The sequence below is a fragment of the Cydia fagiglandana genome, chromosome 9 (assembly GCF_963556715.1).
Source record: "Cydia fagiglandana chromosome 9, ilCydFagi1.1, whole genome shotgun sequence".
Taxonomy (NCBI): Eukaryota; Metazoa; Arthropoda; class Insecta; order Lepidoptera; family Tortricidae; genus Cydia; species Cydia fagiglandana.
In genome coordinates, this window is record NC_085940.1 from 5,179,717 (window position 1) to 5,203,045 (window position 23,329).

The following is a 23,329-nucleotide window of genomic DNA, read 5'->3' on the forward strand; positions in this document are numbered from 1 at the left end:
AGCACCCCCCAGGTGAGGTGTGCATATACTATACGTGTATGTAACTAGATGTAGACAGATCATGTAAGTTAGTTTAGTCAGTCTGATTATAACCATCGAGCTAGACTCACGTCTTTTATTCCAACTGTCCACCATACCTCAACAGTTCGATCGCTCAATCCAATGTTTGTGTGTGCAAATCACTAAACTACAGTTTGTTTGGATTTTACACACGTTTTTAAAATCTATAGCATTTACAGGCTTTGCAGAGCCCGAGCATTAGCTACTTTAATAAATATTATGTAGGTATATTATGACTTGTAAAATGTTAACGAAGTTTTATTTTGTTTAATAGTGGTTACGGAACTACTAAGCCCATTCAAATTTGCACTTTAGCTTACCTTACAAGATTCTGTGCTCCTTAATATTTCATTTATTAATTATTTTCTGGGAAAACTGTAGGTACACAAAATAAATAACAATGTCGACAGTGTCAGTGACGCGTCTCCATAGAAACCGCTTGTTGCTATGGAAAAGACAATTATTATGTTTTATAATCAACCAGTAACAAATCAAAAAGGAAATATATATAAAAAAGTTCTCTATGGTTTTTTTAAGTTGGCTCAACTTTATATTTTGTCTCTGTCGCACTCAAGTGTCGAAGTCAAGTGCGACAGAGATGATCAAGCAACAGCGGCAGAATCGGTTTCAACCACAGATCGAATTATACGCTAAAGAACCTGCACGGTTAGCCTGCATGATACCCGAACTTTTCTCTGAAGAATACCTCGGCTTACTAACGGTTAAACTTTAACCTTTTAACAGGCATAACTGAAGTTGAACCATAAATTGAGCCCTAAGACTTTGAATTAAAGTTCAAAATCATTGTGGGAAATATATTCCCTCTGCCTTAGCCTATGGCCTAGACGTCTAGATTTTATTTTTGCTTACATTAATATTACAATGAAATTAATGCATTAATTTTTATAATGCAATGACAAGGTACCTACTATGGAAGTAGAGGTATAGTCAGCAGCAATAGTTGCTAAGCGGGCGAGGTGTTCAAATTGATCTTCACGCGACTTTATTGTTAAGAGAATAAGAGCACGTCAAGGTAATTTTGAACACCTCGCCCGCTTAGCAACTTCTGCTGCTGACTGTACTTCTACACTCCATAACGGTACTTCTGCGGTTCTGCCATAACAATGGTAACGATTCTATTTCGCTATCTTGTCTTAAGTTATAATTGTACTCAACGATTTAGCCTATGAAAAGCTGTGTGGGTTTTGTAATAAAACAATATTATGTTTTGAGTATAAATATGTAAATTGATTTTATTTAATAGCACCATAATTAAGATAATAAAAATACAACATCATTATTAAAATTCATAAGTAAATAATTATGTCTAAAGATATGAAAATTTAATTATGCAAAATTTTCACAACCAAATTAAATCTAATAAAAGTTTTGAATTAGCTATAAATATAAGTGCCTACCTAAAAAGCCTGTATTGTTCAATTTTATTATGCTTTATATCACTGTTGTAGTATTTATTAGAGATCTTGAACAAAACAATATATAACATAAAAAATCTAACCTAAAATATAAAAAGAACAGTCTTAAATAATACATTGTGGCGTTTTCGCCCAAGATAAAGGAACATAAGGATTACGACTCTAGAATATGAACGATGTCCCTTTCAGTACGATTCAAACCAAGCAAGTAATGAAGGACCTTAACTCTTTATAAGGCATAAAGGAGTCAGAAATTATGCAAAATTGAACCCTATCACATTCAAACAAAGTTTACAATCATGTGGGAAATATATTCCCTCTGCCTTATAAAAGCTTAAGAGCTCCGTCTATTTTCAACGAAATTTATTTCGGGTAAATTCAAACTGTAGTGTATAAGTATCAACAAATTAACCATCGTCGTTGGATCTGCAGTCTAAATCCACTTATTCTCATTCTCCTTTTTATTATTAAAGCATGAATTTGACCCTTGCTAGCTAAAAACGCTATCCGTATTGCCATCGTCGTTTGACTTCGATTTCTCCAGCACTTAAAAATAAGGTCGACTTTTGCTTGTAATCTAAATCCACTTCTTCTCATTCTCCTTATTCAAGCAAGAGCTCGACCCCTGCCAGCTAAAAGAACTGTTATCTGTATCCCCATCGTCATTTGACTTTGATTTCTCCGGCGCATAGGAATTAGGTCGACTTTTGTTCGCGCCGAGCATCGAATGGCTGAGTCGGGAGGCGTCAAAGTGGAAGCCCGCGTTGGAAGGCTTGCGGACCTCGTTAAGGTACTTCCAGGTGTGACTGTCGCTTGGGTCTTCGGGTTTTGGGCTGTACATCCACTCTGCAAATAGTGAAATTAAGGTAATAAAAGAAAACAATATTAAAAATAACATCGAAAATAAACCTTCAATCTGCACTTAGGGTGGTATTCTATCTTTCAATATATTGGTCCAATATCATTCCGTCTCACTTGGAAAGTCCAAAGAAATTGGACAGCTGCAATACCGCCCATAGCCAGCTTAAGCTGTGTGAAAAAGCTGTACATGTCTAACAGAATCCAAACTCTTTCAAGTTTCAAAGCATGAGAGCCGCATGTGTACGAGGTCGTCAGCATAACAAACTTTGACGGTGAGAAGTGAGAAGTGTAAGACTTTGTGGCAGTGAGTAAGGGGAGCCTATGACCGAGGCAGATAAGTTTTTGAGTGGCGAACGAAAACCTAAGGACTCATACAGAGATTCTCAACTGAATGGACTCATGATTTGCTTAAGCCTTTATAAGGCAGAGGGAATATATTTCCCACCTGATTTTGAACTTTATATCAAAGTGATAGAGTTCAATTTTGCATAATTCCTGACACCCTTATGCCTTATAAAGGGTTAAGGTTGTGGAAATCTTTGGGGGCCTTCGCTTCGTCGAAATGAGTGATTTTTACCTCCTTTGGAGACCTTGGCGATAGCGTTAAGCAGGAAATCCTTGTCCTTGGCTTGCAGCACCAGCATATGGCGCAGTATTTCCACCATGGAGTGCTGCGCTTTGGCCTTAGCTCGCATGTAGTACACTAAAACGCTGCAGAGAAAACAACATGTAATAAGTCTGGCAATCCATTTCCGTCACTCAATAAAGCGGGTAATTATAATATTTAGGCTTAGAGAATATAACCAAACGGAGTGGTCATTAACAGGCGTTCCCCTCTGTCGAAAATAGGCGGCCAATGGTCAACCACATGTCAACCACATGTATGGACTGACGTTTATCTGACATGGCTATGTTTACGTTACGTATACATTTGATGTGCCCCTCCCCCGGAAAAAACGGCAGACTATTTTGTACCGAAAATTATAGACATGGCGTCTCCGTTGGTTATATTCTCTGAATATTTAGGTGTGGTTGACCACAAGCGATCGGAGAAGACAGTCAATTAAATAGTGCACATAACAGAGTTATTAATCAACCCAATGCTGACATAACGAATTAAAACGATTTTTTCGACTTTATAGTATTATCACAAAATAAAGATCTACATTTACATGTTATATTATGTTGATACTTCTAGGTAGCTAGTTAAGCCTTTATAAGGTAGAGGGAATATATTTCCCACCAGATTTTAAACTCTATTTTAAATTATTATAAAGGGTTAAATACCTAAGATAATCTAGATAATAATTATTTTTCAACTTCAGTAGCATTGCCTATGAGTTTATGTCTATAGTTCGTTTTTTTGCATTAGAAATACGGTAAAGAATTTTGATGTGTCTTTTAATTGTCTTTTATTTTAAAAATAAGTTACGGCAAATATGTAACAGTTATGAATGTAATACGATTATTTATATTCTTCTGCTTTCATAAGTAATAGTTACTGTTTTTTAAAAAGCGTTTTTCAATTAAAAGACATGCCAGGATCGCTTATCTTCTTTAAACTTCTTTCTATTGCTAAAAAAAACGAACTATACATACCACAGCGTAAGCATCAGGAAACCAATGACGCCCGGTCGCGTTAAGAAAACCAGTATGGTGCGCAAAGTAGGGCGCGTGGATAGTTTCAGAACGCCCTCCGTGAATACTGAGAACACTGTTTCATAGTTTTGGAACGGCCCGCAGGAGTGAGAGCTGGTGCTGTAACATATAAAGTGGGTTGAAAGAGGACTTGACACATTGAGACAACTCGTTGCAACTACCAAAGAGACATTGAGTAAAATCCGTGAACTCTAACGCCAAGCGCGCACCATGATTTTAATTTTTGCGACACGATTTTAGAATCGCGCTGTAATTTATCGCAGAAAATTCACTACGCGCACTGCGATGAAAAGTCGACGATTTGTTCATTCTCGACATGGATTTCGTACCAGTCGCTTGTCGTGAAACAATATGCAATCGCTGTATGACTTTGAGTATTTATACCACAAAGGTGATCTCGTTCTATTTCTATAATTAAACGGTCAACATCTAGCGTTTCATCTTGTGACTCCATTGGAGAAGCAGGTTCCGATTAGTTGACGCTTGGAGAGCGGAATGCCGACTGAGGTCCGGGGTGCGATTTTATTATCGCAGTGCGCGCGGGGCCATACCATTCTGTATGCTGCAATTCACTTTGCGACAATCGCGTCGCGAGTAGTCGCGGAAAAATGTGACAAATCACAATTTTAAAATCGCTGCAATTTTTTTGTCGCACATGCGCGCACTTCCATATAAACACATACGTTACATTTCTGCGACTAAATTATCGCGCGACAAAAAGTCGTGGTGCGCGCTTGGCCTAAGACAATTTCGTGCTTTTAATTTGACAGGTAAACGAGATGGCGGAAAATGTACGAGAGCTGCATACATTTTGCGGTAACTCTGATAGTTGACGTTTGACAATTCAGTGACCGCAAACGTATACAGCCGCAAACAGTACAGCACCATCTCTTTTGGATGTCAAACTTAGGGGCACGTTTTCTTCTTAGACTGTACCTCTCTCTCTATTTAAATCAATTCTCTTTGCAACTATCTACTTATTATTATCATAGTATATTACGTACCCTAAAAACAAGGTCCCGATGCCGAAGAGAGTCGAGAAGAGAGACATCGTCACCAACATGTAGAGCACCGTTTGGGTCTGCGCCGCGCGCCAAATCTACACAAAAATATAAGTTAACATACACTCGGCGCCGCGTCGGCGGCGATTCTAGCTCTTAAGTGAAATGGTTTTGACATAATTTAAAAGCTCATTTAATACCCTTTAATCTAATGTCTCTTTTGTGTACGTGTTTTATTTATTGTTAAAAATGTCGGCTTTTGAAAGAATCGCTTTCGCTCGAAGGTGTGCGATTTCCACGAGTGTATTATTAAGAAGCGTCAATCGTGTTTTTAGTGGAATGTTCTTTGAAATGCTTCGCTTCGTAACACGCTTTATCTAGCCTCCTAAGGCCCAGCCATACAAATGAAAAATCCTAAATTTGCCACTGAAACTTGAACCTAATGTGTAGGATATAGAGTTGTTGTTTAGTTGTTTGAAAATTGAACGCATCAAAGCAAAAACGACTCTGTTCCAATTGAATATGACTTAAATATCATCGAACTGAAGAAGTACTACAGATAGGACCTTGCGCCGTAGGAGGCTAGAGCCGTAATCCAGATAAAACTCCTGTAACGGTTATTCTTATTATTAATGGGTTACAATTTTATTCTTTAGTAAAATAAGGCACACCTTAAGGCAGCGGTCGGCAACCCGCGGCCCGCGGGCCGCATGCGGGCCGCCGACCTCTCGCTTGCGGCCCGCGAGCCTCCCTGACTATTTTGTAAGTAATGTGGTAATACTGACGAACGACAATGTCTGCTAAAGTCACAAATATTACCAAAGTGCGGCCCGCGTCATCTTAGTTCTATGTGGCCCTTGGCTGCTAAAAGGTTGCCGACCGCTGCCTTAAGGCATCAAGTATCAATGATAGATAGTTGTTTTATTCATGGAGTCTGAATAAGACACTGGCGTAAAATTGATTTAAAATAAAATACCTAAATTTCGATATTATGCGCATCAGAAAACTGTAAATTGTAGCTTTATAAAAGCTAGTTAAGTCGGTCGGACCAACATACAGGGTGTAATCGTTAAGTGTAGCCAGGCGATAATTACGTAAATATAAAAGATATCAGAAAACTTTAAATTGATATTGAAAGTGCGTTACCCAATAGGTAAAATTACATTAATAACTTTTTTTAAATAAAAGCAGAAATATCCCAAACATTAGCTTCAAACCCTCCCATACATTTAGTACGACGACTCACCCCTCAAAGAACGTCGGTGTCGTAAGAGATAAAACTGCTTGAGATTCATTATTTGTGATAATAAACTGTACTAAAATAATAAAACTACCGTTTATGAAATAAATCTAACATTTACACCCTGTACGACTTAACGATTACACCCTGTATAGGGGTTTATACCTTTCTAGCCAGCTGGCACGCTCTCAAAGCGCATTCCCTCTTCACGTAGAACAAGCACAGGAACTTCAACGCTACTGCTACCACTAATAGAGGTGAGAATAGCATGCCGAACCACAGCACGCCTTGGTTGTAGATTATAGTTGAACACAATGTCGAACTCTAACGACCTACACACAAGGTTCAATCTACAATGGCAGGGTTATACCTTTCTAGCCGGCTGGCACGCTCTCAAAGCGCATTCCCTCTTCACGTAGAAGAGGCACAGGAACTTCAACGCTACTGCTACCACTAATAGAGGTGAGAATAGCATGCCGAACCACAGCACGCCTTGGTTGTAGATTATGGTTAGCGAGTTGAATACGATGTTGAACTCTGGCGCTCTGGACTTTGGGTTCAATCTGCAATAAAAGGTGTTTATTAACAATTAGTTACTTAGAATTAAAAATAGTAGGTAGGTTTGTTATTAGAAATATGTAGTAGGTAACACGTTCAAACCAAATCGGGTGACACAATACTCGAACATAATAGTATTATATACTCTGGAAAACCAATTTTTCAGTAGAAAAAGACTCTATACACTCAAAATTACTATGGAAGATGGAACCTTTGCATTTAAAAAAATTGCCTCTACCGAAAAATTAGGTTTACCAGGCTATACTTAGGTATTAGTATCTGTGCTATTGTGCTATTGGCGGAATAAACGAGTCAAACTTAAAAAAAAACGCAATCCCTCCAACGACAATTGAGTAAAAAAAAAATTAAAAGTAAAATTATTTAAAACAAATAAAAGAACAAAAACTTACTTAAAAATTAAAGCTCTTAAAAACTCAATAACTGGCAACACTACTAGCGATATTATCGCATCTAGCAACACCAGCCGGTACGCTTCCTGGCCGAACGACGTCTCCCAGCACTGGACGAAAAAATAAAATAAAATCATAATGAAAAACAAAAATCAAAATTCTAATGGATTAAAAAAATATAGAGATATATAGAAATACCTGGGATTAAACTCTATTGTCACATAAAATCGTGGTATGAATTTACATAATATTTGATATTTTTATTTTTACTGGGTGAAGTTCACAAAACCAGGCGATACTTACTAGTGAAAGAACTTTGTAACTTCTCTAACAGTGGTTAGAAATACCCAAAGTATAACGTCTCGGTCACGACATTGAGCGACCTGCGGCGGCGGCAGCGACAACCATAGGTGGGAACGAATGGTCCGATCGCTGTGTCTTGCTCCAACCTATGGTTATAGCTGCCGCCGTCGCAAGTCGCTTAATGTCGTGGCCGAGCCGTTAAAGCTTAATTTTGAGATGGAACCATTATCCGCATAGAGGAGTCCTCCTTTTCTATTAGTCTGTGTGATAAAATCATTACATATATGAACACAAGCTGTTAACATTTTGAACGCTTTATGTCATAAACAAAAACGTCACTGACACGCCTAGGTCCCGAGCGCAAGCGGGCTAATGTAAATCTTACCAGGAGTGCGAAACTCCTGACTTCGGTCAGACTCGGCTCCGCTCGGCTCAGCATTGCTCCGAGTAATTATTAGGGTTGGCACCACTTGACTTCCTTTTGCGTGCACGACCACAGATAAGATAATCACTTGATTTTTGACAACCCTAAATAGCCGAAAGGGATAGTACCATATATTAGAAAGGGACAGTATAATTCGACCCTGAACCGCTGTCAAACTTCGTTTTTGTAGGAACTTTCCTTTCTGTACGGTAGTACTACAGTGAACGCATATATTTAGTATTAATTATTCTGTGTTGAAAGTGTGAAGGTTACTTTGACAGCGTCCGCCATAATACCTATTGTTCATGGCGCTGTGGGCACGACTAGTAACAACGACTTTAAGTGTTCTTGGCGTTCAAAAAGGTTAACCACTGTCCAAAGGAGTCACAACTTTTGTTTTAATATCATGATCCATTTGCGAAACTATGTGATTATTTGGATTATCTATTAACCCGTGGAGCGCCCTACACAGACACGTGTGCTGGTAACTAGTATAGGAGTTCCATACTACGGTAATTCTGGGGCGCTCCAAGGGTTAAGACATTCTTAAGCAGTAGGTACTTAGTACTTACTGCAGCTCCGGAATCAGACCAGTAGTAGAGCAGCAACGTCAGAGTACCGATGTCCAGGAAACATGTTCGTGCTAACGTCACGTACACGGCCGTTCTGGGCTTGTAGTATTCTAACCTGTCAAAAAAACTTAGGTTCAGCTTTTATTTCGTCATGGACTCTAAGCTCGAGGGTCTAAAGTATATATTCGTATACTTGACGACCTAAGCAAAGAACAGTGGGCAAAGACACCACTCACCCGTTGCAGTAGCTATAAGAATCCATACTTGTACTCCAACGACTATGAACCTTAACATGAAGATATAAAGTCTATATTTGCATACTTACTTGACGACCAGCGCGAAGAACAGTGGACAAATGGTGACCGCTACAGTCACTCCCAAAGACACCAGTATCTCCCAATGTGCCAATTTGCTCTCCCTCTGTAGAAGCAGTAAGAATCCATATTCCAACGACTATGAACCTTAACATGAAGGTATAGAGTCTATATTTGCATACTTACTTGACGACCAGCGCGAAGAACAGTGGACAAATGGTGACCGCTACAGTCACTCCCAAGACACCAGTATCTCCCAATGTGCCAATTTACTCTCCCTCTGTAGAAGCAGTAAGAATCCATACTCCAACGACTATGAACCTTAACATGAAGGTATAAAGTCTATATTAGCATTCTTACTTGACGACCAGCGCGAAGAACAGTGGACAAATGGTAACCGCTACAGTCACTCCCAAAGACACCAGTATCTCCCAATGTGCCAATTTACTCTCCCTCTGTAGAATCAATAAGAATCCATACTCCAACGACTATGAACCTAAACATGAAGGTATAAAGTCTAGATTAGCATACTTACTTGACGACCAGCGCGAAGAACAGTGGACAAATGGTGACCGCTACAGTCACTCCCAAAGACACCAGTATCTCCCAATGTGCCAATTTATTCTCCCTCTGTAGAAGTAGTAAGAATCCATACTCTAACCACTATGAACCTTAAAATGAAGGTATAAAGTATATATTTGCATACTTACTTGACGACCAACGCGAAGAACAACGGACAAATTGTCACCGCTACAGTCACTCCCAAAGACACCAGTATCTCCCAATGTGCCAATATACTCTCCCGTTGCAGCAGCAGTAAAAATCCATACTCCAACGACTATAAACCTTAAAATGAAGGTATAAAGTCTATATTTGCATACTTACTTGACGACCAACGCGAAGAACAGTGGACAAATGGTGACCGCTACAGTCACTCCCAAGGACACCAGTATCTCCCAATGTGCCAATTTGCTCTCCCTCTGTAGAAGTAGTAAGAATCCGTATTCCACACCAACAATGAACGCTAATACGAGGGTGGTAATGATTATATTGGCTAGGCGCTGGCCGAAACGTGTGCAGAAGGACTTTGAGGTTCGCTTCTTGTTTTGTTCGTTGAGGAGTTCCTGAAATTAAATACATAGTTAGATTTATACCAAGAGAAGTCTGCCGAGATTTTGACATCAGCTCACGTAGTGCATTATTTATAATTTATAAGTCATAATTTCACCTGCACTGCGTATGCTGTCAAAATCTCTGCAGACTTTTCTTGGTTTAACTCTAAATTACTTTTTGATAAATATGTCCACGCAGATGTTTAAATTTAGAATTTAATTTTGATTCTCTTTGCCGACCTCATATCGCGTCCGTGGGGTCTGTCCATACCTAAATTTATTTATTTATTCCCTTATTCGTAAAATTACACGGGCCTAATATATAACACTTTAAACTCTCACGTTGTACACATATTTAATTATGTAAACAGGTCTACCGCGATATAATTTCATTGTTTTTACCTCTAATTCCGACGTTTCAGCTGAGTTAGACCAGCTCAGTCAGTCTTTCCGTGACCACAGCTAATGCAACTCAGCTGAAACGTCGGAATTAAAGGTAAAAAAAACCGGGCAAGTGCGAGTCGGACTCGCGCACGAAGGGTTCCATACCATAAAGCAAAAAAAAAAGGGAAAAAAATGCAAAAAGAAAACGGTCACCCATCCAAGTACTGACCACGCCCGACGTTGCTTAACTTTGGTCAAAAATCACGTTTACTGTATGGGAGCCCTACTTAAATATTTATTTTATTCTGTTTTTAGTATTTGTTGTTATAGCGGCAACAGAAATACATCATCTGTGAAAATTTCAACTGTCTAGCTATCACGGTTCGTGAGATACAGCCTGGTGACAGACAGACGGACAGACGGACGGACGGACGGACGGACGGACGGACGGACGGACAGCGAAGTCTTAGTAATAGGGTCCCGTTTTACCCTTTGGGTACGGAACCCTAACAATGAAATTATATCGCAGTAGACCCGTTTGTGTATTTAAATATGGGCCTAATTTAGTTAAATTATTAGATAAGTCAGAATGACAGGAACAAAGGATTATTATAGCTAATAATTGAGGTTTGTAGAACGTGCGTAAAAATAAACAAGGCATTCTCTACCAGTTCAAACAGAGACCAAGCAATAATAGGCGTAAGAAATATTTACTTACTTTAAATTCGTTATAGATACTGTTGGCGTGCAGCGCCCTAGCCGTACGAGTGGTGATTCCGAAGTCCCAGCTACAGAATACCTGTAATTTAAGTAATAAAAATTCACAAATAAGCTTATTTCCCCATATCTATTGTCAAACCATATATATTGTATCTTCTTCCTCGTTCCCTCAATGCTGAGGATGATGAGGATATTGTATAGCCATATATATTGTTCCTACGTGTACACGCTCAACGAAGCTGGCCAACTTTATTGTCACACGTGCAATAGAATATTTAAGACCAAGTTCGGCCTGGCCAGCCACATAAGGGCTCACGCTAGACAACGTCCATGATATTTATTTAGGGTCGCCGTCATCGAAAACGATGAGGAGGACTATATAGGTATATATATTGTCAAAGTAATAAAAACTTGTATTAAGAAAATAAACTAACCTTGCTGGCAAATACATGGCTCATGCCACCGATCCGCGCCGTCTCTATGAAGTTCCTTCGGTATGACAACGCGGTTCTATAACAAAACAAAAAAAATCTTTAACATATGGTTATATTTTAACTCCATTATTCATAAAACTTTACGGGCCTGATTTAGTTAAATTATGTTTTATCCCTTTCTTACAAATACATGAATCAAAATGACAGATAAAGACAAACCATTCATAGCTAATTCAAGCCAGTAACGCGTTTATGAATAACGCTATTAGTATTTCGGAACTACAGGACATCAAATATGCGTTCAGATCTGGATATCACGGCATAAACGCTGGTGTGATAGTGCCCGTAGAACAGCAGTCTTCCAAAACTCCCTGAATAAACAGATCAACGTACCTGTAGCACAGCAGCGCGAAGAACATGAGATACAGACACAGCATGGTGAAGAAGTAGGCGAGCGGCATGCTGTAGCCCGGCGCCGCCACGTCGCTGGTGTGATAGTGGCCGTAGAACAGCAGTCTTCCAAACCTCCCTGAATAAACAGACCAACGTACCTGTAGCACAGCAGCGCGAAGAACATGAGATACAGGCACAGTATGGTGAAGAAGTAGGCGAGCGGCATGCTGTAGCCCGGCGCCGCCACGTCGCTGGTGTGATAGTGGCCGTAGAACAGCAGTCTTCCAAACCTCCCTGAATAAACAGATCAACGTACCTGTAGCACAGCAGCGCGAAGAACATGAGATACAGGCACAGCATGGTGAAGAAGTAGGCGAGCGGCATGCTGTAGCCCGGCGCCGCCACGTCGCTGGTGTGATAGTGCCCGTAGAACAGCAGTCTTCCAAACCTCCCTGAATAAACAGATCAACGTACCTGTAGCACAGCAGCGCGAAGAACATGAGATACAGGCTCAGCATGGTGAAGAAGTAGGCGAGCGGCATGCTGTAGCCCGGCGCCGCCACGTCGCTGGTGTGATAGTGCCCGTAGAACAGGGCCCAGTTTTATAAAGTTACAGGTTACAAGTTTACAGGCGTTTACTGGCAACACTTGCTCCGTTTTTTACAATTTGCGTTTTATAAAAGTGTTGTGTTACAATTTTACAGGTTACAGGTACAAGTGCCTGTAGCTCAACCATAGACGAAAATATGGGAGTTTAATAGTTTTAAACTCATAATCGAACAAGCGTTTTATAAAAATATTGTAAATTACAAGTGTAGATTGGTACACTTGTAACAAAAACTTACATACGTCTTGAGTCCTGTAACAGCACAACAGCAGCTACTTGTAGTGTCTCAGTGATTCGCTCTTTCGCTCATAATTCTTAATTTTAATTAAAATTATTTGTTTTCTGAGAGATTTTAAACTTTACTCTATTATTAGGCACCAACGCCAACGATTGTGCCAGGGCATGCATACTTTTCCATGCACTGACCTATCAGTTTTTGTTAATGTATCTGAAATATATAGTAAATAAGAAATAAAGTGACAAATATGTTTGATATTGATTTTATTGATGTTTCGTTTTATTTTATCTACTAGGACGGAAAGGGATTAGTGCCGATAGTTGTCGTTGATTTATTAGCATTCTCGTCTCGTCGTCTCTTTTTTTAAGTACCTACGGTATAGTGCATTCACATTATGGCAAAGTGTACTATTCATAATTTTCGATACACAGCGTAGGTACTTATCTTTGAGCCGCTACCGAAACGATACATTTTAATGTAATGTGAAACAGTACTTATTTACTTATTAGGTAAATATTTCATTAAATCTAACTTAATCTGAATCTGAAAACGGCCTAAAAAGTATATCCTTGGCATCGAACACCGCTCTCAACCACTCGATTTTTCCTTCATTTCTGGCCATTTTTCCAGTAATTAATGTTTTAAAGCAAACAATAACACAGCATTTAGTAGAACACCGAGTATCTATGACAAACGTTTTTTTTTAAATAGTGATGTCCTTCACACTTGTAGATTTCACATGTAATCGAGATTGACCGTGGTTCTTTACAACTGTAATTATCTATGTGTATTTATAAAACACCTGTAGCCGTTCACAGTGCATTACAGGTGCCTGTAGCCTGTACACTTGTAACCTGTAACTTGTAACTTTATAAAACTGGGCCCAGCAGTCTTCCAAACCTCCCTGAATAAACAGATCAACGTACCTGTAGCACAGCAGCGCGAAGAACATGAGATACAGGCACAGCATGGTGAAGAAGTAGGCGAGCGGCATGCTGTAGCCCGGCGCCGCCACGTCGCTGGTGTGATAGTGCCCGTAGAACAGTAAGGAGTCTTCCAACGCGCCCTGGAAACATAACACGGAATCAAATAACGTTTTTGTTGTGTCCATTAACTCTTTGAACGCCACGTCTATACGTTAACATAACCGCTACAAATGTATCAAGAGTGAACAGGCACCTTCTGGGCCAGCTCGCTCCATCGTAGGCCACGTCTACGCCTCGGCTAGTCTGTGGCTATACCAATTATTAATATAACATTGACAAGATATACGCTCACCTTGTATAATTTTGAATAATATAAGTTTTGCATTGTATAAAACCCAAATCGTATAATGTCAAAATGGCTAATTTTGTTTTTGAATAACATTCAATGTAGATAATTTCATATTGTATAAAACTTGAATGTCATAAAAATTATATAGTCGAACGATCAAAAACTATATCAGGTACTAGATCTAAGAACATAAATGAATAATAAATTCTGGTAAGTTATTAAACCATGGACCAATTTCGTTCTGGATGCACTGTTATGCACTGTTTGTTCGCAGTTCAACCTAACACTCCTCCTCGCTTCGCTCGTCGTCGTACCTAACGGAGACCTGCTTTAGTAAAGAACAACCGGCAGAAGATACTAATTACTTTGTTACATGTATGATCATATATTTTGGAAGGTATTTTTCTCATGTAATTGTTATGTTATAATATATACAGGGTGGAAAGGCACGACGATCCTTTCCGCAAAAGGGGAATTGTTTAGCCTAAGCTCTATATTTTCTCCATAGAAACTATGTTAATACGGGCAACCGTTTCTAAATTATGGCCTTTTAAACATCCATGCAAAAACTACTTTGTTCTAACCCTAACAGGTGACAGGGTCAATGAACTTACTTGTAAACAATCAGTATACGACAGGGAATTATGCTAATTTGTTGCCATCTAACCATTCTTAGGTCTGCTTACAACACGGTAAGAAACGTTGCTGGATTTTCGCTTTCTTAGTGGTTCCACTTGTTCAATACTTGAATAGTTAAGTTATTCCTTAATAATACTAACCAGAACATTGTTTACAACGACAGTTCAAATTGTGACATTGACAACCACTCAAAAGTACGCAGTTGTATATCTCTGGTTTCCTTGACTGATAAAAAGGATTTAATTTCTTAACACGTTTCACAAAATTATTTTCGAATAATTGGACACTATCTAAAATAATAAAAAATTACAAGTAGATTGTGTTTGATACACCAAATGAACATGTGAAAATGAAATACTAAGAATAAATCAAGAATAAATTCTTCTTAAATACCTAACCTAACTAACAAACCTTCTTGCATGGTAGGAAATAGACAAGACGTCTGATGTTTGAAACTAAATTGTCATTGAACTTTACTTATCTAATGTCATATTCTTCAAATAAAAATGCCGTTGTTAGATGCTCGTGGTTATTTAAATTTGTGGGGCTGTGTAAAAGATATGGTGTACCAAACGGAATGTGAAACTGCGGACGAAATGAAACATTAAAGGCTAATTGCTGCTTTTGACAATCTGCGGAGGAAAAATTACGGAGAGCATACACTATCGCATGGGCAATGTGCGCGGGCTCGGGTGCGGGCTGCGGCGTACATTATAAGACACGGAGGTACATTTGAACACCGTATGTGAAGAGAAGATAGTGTTAAATATTGGCAAAAAGTAATTATCTAAGAAAGTAATAAAATTGTTTGTAATATTTTTGCATTCATTTGATTTATGCGTCATTCATACATCATTGCGATTCTGTCAACGATCGGAAAAAAGCGTAAAGTCCCGAGCTTTCCCGACGGAGATCCTTAATCTAGCCGTCATGTGCACATGCTACAGGGTTATCACCACAGTTAAAAAGTAGAAAATTTGGTATTTTTATTTATTACTCAATTAACGATTCTTACCATTTCCAATCTGCTCTGTATCACTGAAACGACCTAATACTTCCGGCAAGGATCGTCGTGCCTTTCCACCCTGTATAAGATATTTCAAATATCTTTATTTGTAATAATTCCTATAAGTTATGAATGTTATATAAAAAATAATTAGCCAATACAAACTTTATATTATTTATTAATATATACGAAGTACGTTAGAGAATTTCTACCATATATGTTATAAACATATATTATTTGTTGGTAGCCCCAACGTGTGTTATATGTTGTGAATAATATTAAAATTAGATTATATCAAATGTTGGTATATATTATACGACGCACCCTTACTAACCTTTCCACTGACAAAGTCCAGAAAAGTCATATCCTTAATCCCACTCCCTGTCCCATCGTGCAATAACTGAGGCACGACTACGAAAGCGACCAGCATAACGGCGAGCAAAGCATCCAGCATGAACAGCCATCGCAGGAAGTAGAAGTAGGAGCCGACGGCCGAGCCGAAGTGGCCCTCGATGGACCGGATTGGCTCGTACCAGAGCTCGATGGAGAAGACGAAATCTCGGAAACGGTCGCGGGTCTGTTAACAAATAAATTGAGTTTTATAAAAATTCGTACTCATGGCCTATGCCCCTTTAAGTTTTGTGTACAATCACCTGCATTAATATGTTGTTCTTCGAAGGCTACAAAAATATCTGGAACGATCTTATTTGTAGAGCCATAAGAATGTGTCACATAATTTTGTGACCCTGGAATAGTAGCATATTATTGCAGGTGACTGTACACCAGTCAAGTCTAAAGATATGGGTACATATAACTTACTCAAAAATATGTCCCATAGTTCTTAATTCGCTGAGATAAGAGCTGGTGCAGACACAGATTTAGTGCTCACATTTTCCCCTTTATTCATATAACTTAGCAACCTCTTATAAACCTCTGTTAATTTTCGTCTCAAATCAAATCAAAATGACGGATAGGGTCAAACGATTATCATCGGTTTGTTAGATTTGAGAAACGTTTATGAATAACACCATTTGTCCTTTTATACAGTGGACGTCAAAGATGTTTACATTTTTCGCCTTATTACAAAGGTGTAAGGTGCAAAAGCGTAAACATATCTTTGACGTCGACTGTACCCGTACCCTCGAACACTACGCCGGGACCGGCTTTTAAGCGATGTAAATAACATCCAAAAATAAAGCTTATGAGGTGGACCTAAAATCGGGTATACAGGAGAGATTTTATTTTCACCTGTGTTCGACCCAACGGGCAAAACGGGCCATTCACTCTGAACTCTGTGATCACTGATCAACTTTGTCTAAAAGAATATTTGATTAAAAAAAACTCACCCTTTTCCACAAAAAGCTCATCCTGTACTTGAATCGCTTGTAGAGAGAGATGGGCTTGCTTTTGGACCGGAGGCTGACCGAGGCTGATAGCTTGGCTCTGACGTGGCGCTTCATCGTCAAGCCTTGCGGCAAATCTCGCAGGGCTTCCCTGGAATTGAGAAATTGCATTCATTGTAAGCATTTAAAGAACCAGAGACAAGTAAATTAATTAAGAGTAAACTTATTTTTATTTTCATTCTGTTTTGTGTCTGTTTTATATACACACCATTTTTTTTCTATTTTTAATTAGAACCTTGTTGTAGAGTAGACATTACGTTTGTTTTAGAAAACGGAACGGAAAGTGAAACAAACGAAATACCACTTTATTCAGTTTTTGAAAGGTTCGAGGTTCGAATTAGATTGAAACAGAGTGTATAGTATACATTGTAATGCACATTGGGCCTTACAAGGATATAACTACGTAAACTTGTTTATGTGTAATAAAGTGACATACATACATAGGTACCAACCATGCAAACTACCAACATAGGTAGTTGCAACATCGTCCTGGCATCGCCACTATCAGAAGAGGCCAGGCTGATGTGCAACCTATACTTAAAAGTGATGTTGTGTTGTGGTGCAGGTAATATAATACTATACTACATTATTGCTATATTTACTCGGTCCTGTGCGGATTCACGCCAGTTTTCACTGTTGCCGCCTATATATAGATTAACAGTGGCGGATTTGCAGTGTTTGCCGCCCTAGGCCCCAGGCCCTGTACCCACCCTTTTCTCAGCACGCATCATATTGACTACATTTTGAGTTATTTCTTGCTATCATCAGCGATTTTTTGACAGAATTTGCCGCCCCTTAATATCTTGCCGCCCTAGGCCTGGGCCAAGTAGGCCTTAGGGCAAATCCGCCACTGTAGATTAAACAAAAAACATGCATACATACTATTTATATAATCGTCATTACCTCCTTAGCTCCTCAGCTTCAGGATTGTCCTCCATGAGCCTGGAATGCTGCTCCATCTCACGCACGATAATATCGGCCTGCCGGTCCGCCGAATCGGGCGCGTCGACTGCCTCCTCAAGTAATGCATTGTGAGATGCATTGCGTTTTAGACGAATCGTGTCTGGGAATAAAAATGCAGGGCTGATTAAGGGCCAGTTGCAGCTACCACATTTGACGAACTGGTCAACGTCAGCCGGCGCGGCCCGGCGCTTTACTATGAAACTTTCCATACATAAAAAATCAGCGAACACTAATAGTTTGGTGCAACCGCACGAGGCGCGCGAACTCGCATTTATCGATTACCTACTCGATTTAGTTACATTGTGGACTGTGGATTACGTCCAATACAACTGACCAATCAAAACCCGCAATGACATGAAACTCGCATGCGAGTTCTCGCATCGTCTAAATCGGGCTTTAAACTCGGTTTTCCTAGGATAGCGGTGGCGTCATATAGCGGCCGTCTCCATACTAAATAATACGGCTAAATATGGATGTCGTAGTTGTATGGAGACGGCCGCTATATGACGGCACCGCTGTCCTAGGAAACCAGAGCATAAGGAACCATTTTTGGTCATGTTTACACAAAAAAATATATATCACATGTACACATTGACAAATTATTACGCTCAGTAACTAAACCCATTTAACACTAGTACCAATATTAACGCATTCACTGCCAAGAACCCTCTAGGTGGATTCATATTGTATTCGAAAAATGCGCGATTGAAAGCGTTAAAACCTTAAATCCTTAAAAACATTCGTTTTAATACAAATAATACATACGCAATTGAAACACCGCCATTATTATTAAAGTACAATTACTGACTAAACCAATGAATTCACTTACGAAGGAATAAAATGCTTACTTACGAAAATAGGTAGGTACATATTTAGAGCATGTTCATGCAAGCTTAAATAGACCTTTCGCTCATATCATAAGGTCTATAATGGCTGCAATACGGCAATTAGTGATGTGCCGAGAGTAAAATACCATTACCGGTATTTTACCATTTGGGAATATTACCAGTAAATTACCATTCTTCCCGGTAATATTCCCAAAAGCGGGTAATATACTCGTACTTGAACGCTTACGTTATAATTGAAGCAATTTAATTTAAAACATGTAGAAATGGTTTAATTATCTTTACGTCTCTTCCACTCGTAGCTTCAGCTATCTCTTTCACTAAATCTTAGCGGAGTTGCAAAGCAAGGTAGTTGCGCTGTATCCCGTAATGGGCTATAACCGCAAAAATCAAAGTTCGTCAATTACCAAGGTTTTTCTGTCACTAAAATAAATGAAGTAAATAAATAAAATAAAATAAAATAAAATAAATAAATAAAATAAAATAAAATAAATAAATTAAATACAAAAATATAATAAATAAAATAAATCAAATAAATATATACGCTCAAAATAAGAATATTATTATATCAATGTTACTAAGCTATAAAAAATTACCACTTCAAAAACAATGTCATTGTACTACAACTTACCTACTCATAATAAAAATGTGATGATTATTATTAAATCAATGTGATTTTTACATTTTCGTTTTAGTTTTACTAAAATTCTGGTATTATTCATTGAGTGGTTTTGACTGGAACTGGTTTTGACTATGCCCACTTGCACAGACAAGGGGAATACTTCCTAGTAATATTGGTAAAATACCGAGTAACATTGGGAAAATTACCAGTAGTATTGGGAATTTACTAGAAAAGTAAACCTATGTTGATTTTTTGCACTTCGTATGATGCATTTGTTGACAAGTAATGATTTAATATAGAACAACTTATGTTGACATTTACTTAATTTGAATATTACCGTAAATTACCGATTCTGGGGAATCTTACCGGTAACATTACTGGGAATTTTCCCACCTTGGGTATTTTACCGGTAACGGCACATCACTAACGGCAATTATACAAAAGCTAAGTTAAAAGTATGGTTACCTAACAGGAAAAACTGTTGATTCCCCTATCATCAACAAATTCAATGTAAAGTGATTTGTTTCCAAATAATAATTTTTATAAATCAACTTTTTAGGTTCTTATTAATATAAGACTTGTTTAGTCAGTCATACTCAGTCATAGACTAGGAATCCTCTTGACCGAGTTTAGAGCAATTATTTCATGCAACCGATGATGCCAAAAATGCGGGGGTGCGCGGGACGAGGTGAGCGAAGTCCCGTGCCGTGATTAGTCCCTTCAAAGACACAGACGTCACACAAAGACACTTTCGACTCGAACATGGAGCAAAATTACCGTATGCGTGGCAGAGGGGGTAGCGCAACTATGCTCAGTCTGTAGGATGTTTTGTCTGTGTACTCAGTCTATTCTCTAGCTATAGTCTGTATTTTTAGGTATTTAAATAAAAGTAAACAAACAATTTGTAAATTTTCGGGTAGTTGGTTAACCAACCAAATACAAAACCGCCTGGATCAGTCACTGGATAGGATGTCTTCCTGCTGGGCTGCTGCTTTTTATTTAACTGGTTAAGATACTTTTACCTAACTTTAAACTAGTTTTATGTTATCTAATCATGTGGAAATTCTTATAGCAATCCCCTACAAGGGATACAATCATGACCAAAAATAAACAGATAATCTATCTATCAAAATCAAAAATAAAAGGCAGTAAAGTAAACATTAACGAAACAAAGACACAAAAGAATAAGTTTATTTTTTTGGGTCCTTAAATTAATTGAGCTTAAATATAAATATAAAAAAATAAGTACCTCTTATAAGTTCCTGGAGCTCAATGTCACTCACAGATGTCACAGAGGTCACAGACTCATCCACTACTTCAAACATGGTAGCTATAGCTACCCATATATACCTATTTTATACCCCCTTATTCATAAAACTGTAGGGGCCTGATTTAGTTAAATTATGTTTATCCCTTTCTTACAAATGCATTAGTCAAAAGGACAGATAAAGACAAACGACTTCATATAAAAACTTGAAACAAGATTGTATGTAACAGAACAGAGTATATGTGCAACTGGCCAGTCCTGTTTTCTCGAAGGCCAGTATCAGACTGTCTGAATCACACTAATTGTAATAATTAGGATAATCAGTGTTCATACTAACAGCAACACTTAACTAACCATTTGTGGACCTTATATCTATGGAATAAGGTTCAAGAAAGGTCACAGTGACATGGTACAAGCTGTTAGTAACAGAAACAGTCTTAACTGCGCATAGGTAGACCTTGTCTGCTTGAATATAAGGTTTAGAAATGGTCATGTAACAGTAAGTGGTGAATCAATGTAATTTGAGCTGTTAATGATATTGATGGGCTGGGTCATTAGAAAAAAAGAGTTAAGGTAATTTATATACAATTAGTGGATTATTTTGTTTAACTAGATTCATGTTTAAATCAGTGTTTAGATTCAACTATCCAGGTAACCAGTTTTTAATGCCTACTTTACTAGCATATACAGGGTGGAAAGATAAGTCAGGCCCTGGAGGGAAACTACCTTAAATCCTTAAGCTGGCTCATTTTACTAAAAGGAGACATTACTTTATTTTTAAAAAGAAACAAAACTGCATTCAAAGTATTTTTCTTTTTTTCTTAAATTTGCAAAATGTGACCAAGTGTGACAAGGACCCCTCCGGGAGGGGTCAAAAAACCTAAAAATTCGTGTGACGTAATTAATGGATGATCCATAATAGCATTTTTGTAAAGATATTAAAGATTCATACAAAATCTAACTATATCTAGTATCTAATAGTAGTAAATATGAATACTCACTGCCGGGCAGCTGCCTGGACGGCATGAAGTTGATAGCCACTTGTCTGGCTGCATTGTTGCGGAGAGAGAAGTTCCGGCGAGCGCTCGGAGGCCGAGACTCCATCTCCTCTATCTCATCTTCCATGTTGACTCTGAAATTATTTTGGAAATTTATAATGGGCCTTTTCAATTTTGTATAAGTTCTAGTGTGACAATACGAGTATTTTGACAATTACGTTTATATCCTTAATAAAGCACCTGAAGATGTACAGATTTAGACCAAGAAAAGTCTGCAGCGATTTTGATAGCCCACACAGAACCAAGGACTGCAAAAGTTAGTTATTTATACGTCATAATCTCATAGAAGTTGCAATGGGGCTATCAAAATCAATGCAGTCTTTTCTTGGTGTACTCTAAAAATTCACTTCTTTCTACTTAATACATAATTTGAAACTTGCCAGTGAGTTTTTTACTTGTTTACCTAGTATGTGGATTGATCACAGCATTTAACTTTACACCGTACACACTGAACTAAAAAGCAGATAGAATGTAATCTATAATGGACCTTTGTTATTATCGATGCCGCCACGCGACAATACTTGATAAAATAGCAATAATAGATAAGTTTAATAGCATAGCTAATGACTATGATAAGTTATCTTATCAGGAACAATGTAATTATGAGTAAATTATAAAATTTATAAAAATATATGTAAAAAAGGAACTTAGTACAACGTAGGTGTTTCATTCAAATATTCACCTACCTACCTTGTACGCAGTAGGGCCGATCGTGTAGTGGTTTGTAATCTTAATAAGATTTTTTTATTGCATTTTAAGGGCACCTTTTTCAATAAATCTACTTTATTAAATTATTGTAGGTTATACATAAATAAACAAAAGGGGCGGGGCATATGAAGTTGCGTACGTATTTGTCAGAAATGTCAGAGGGACTACCGCGAACCACGTTCGACGTGTTACCTTCCTGTCACACTTACCTACAAATTTACAAGTGCGACAAAGAGGCAACAAGTCGAACGTGGTTTGCGGTAGGCCCTCAGATTAAGATTAAGCGCCCCATTCACACTCCTACCTTGTAGTCCGCCTCGCAGGACTACGGCGTAGGATATAGCTCACAAGCCTCCTCCACACTCGTGCGCGAATCGCGGCGCGAAGCCGCGAACGTGAGTGTGGCGTTGATTTTCGCACACAGCGAAATCGACTCCACACTCGCGTTCGCGGCTTCGCCCGCGATTCACGCGCATAGTCTGGAGGGGGCTACACACCATCCTACTCTGTAGATCGCCTTGCAGGAATACGGAGCAAGAAATAGCTCACACACGGTACTGTTTTGCCGTCCATTCACCAGTACTGCTTCGTCTGCTTCGTTTCTCACAAGTATCGGTCTACTTATTCTTGAAAATGTTACGTGCAATTTAAAAAAGAAAATAGCGCTTTGTATTTTTTTGTTATTGAATAAAAATAAAAAAGAGAGTGGGAAAAGAAACTGCTAAAAATTCGCCAGAGAGCGTCATATTTCTTAAGTATTGGTAATAATTTTTGCAATGCCTATTCCTCCATTGTTTGTTGGAGTGATTGGGTGATT

The 23,329-nt window shown here is 38.5% G+C and overlaps 2 protein-coding genes across 4 annotated transcripts in view; one reads left to right on the plus strand and one right to left on the minus strand.

Annotated features, from left to right (window-relative positions):
- The window catches only part of LOC134667199 (GSK3-beta interaction protein-like), a 170,003-nt gene extending 166,488 nt beyond the window's left edge, over positions 1-3,515 (plus strand). The window contains exon 3 of one of the 3 annotated variants that reach the window (XM_063524524.1): positions 3,146-3,514. The gene's annotated coding sequence lies outside the window, so the exon portion shown is untranslated. Of the gene's footprint in view, positions 1-3,145 lie in introns of all 3 variants that reach the window. The other 2 variants (XM_063524522.1, XM_063524523.1) reach the window with 2 other exon arrangements.
- On the minus strand, positions 1,307-22,642 carry LOC134667215 (transmembrane channel-like protein 3). The gene is made up of 16 exons (XM_063524543.1): positions 22,495-22,642; positions 21,748-21,876; positions 17,953-18,112; positions 16,993-17,140; positions 15,981-16,223; positions 13,653-13,792; positions 11,489-11,564; positions 11,053-11,133; positions 9,724-9,962; positions 8,525-8,639; positions 7,226-7,335; positions 6,628-6,820; positions 5,021-5,115; positions 3,957-4,115; positions 2,935-3,068; positions 1,307-2,342 (listed from the first exon to the last, which is right to left on the minus strand). The coding sequence occupies exons 2-16, from the start codon at positions 21,869-21,871 to the stop codon at positions 2,074-2,076; spliced, it is 2,286 nt and encodes a 761-aa protein (XP_063380613.1). The 5' UTR covers positions 21,872-21,876; positions 22,495-22,642; the 3' UTR covers positions 1,307-2,073.
- Between the last annotated feature and the right edge of the window lie 687 nt (positions 22,643-23,329).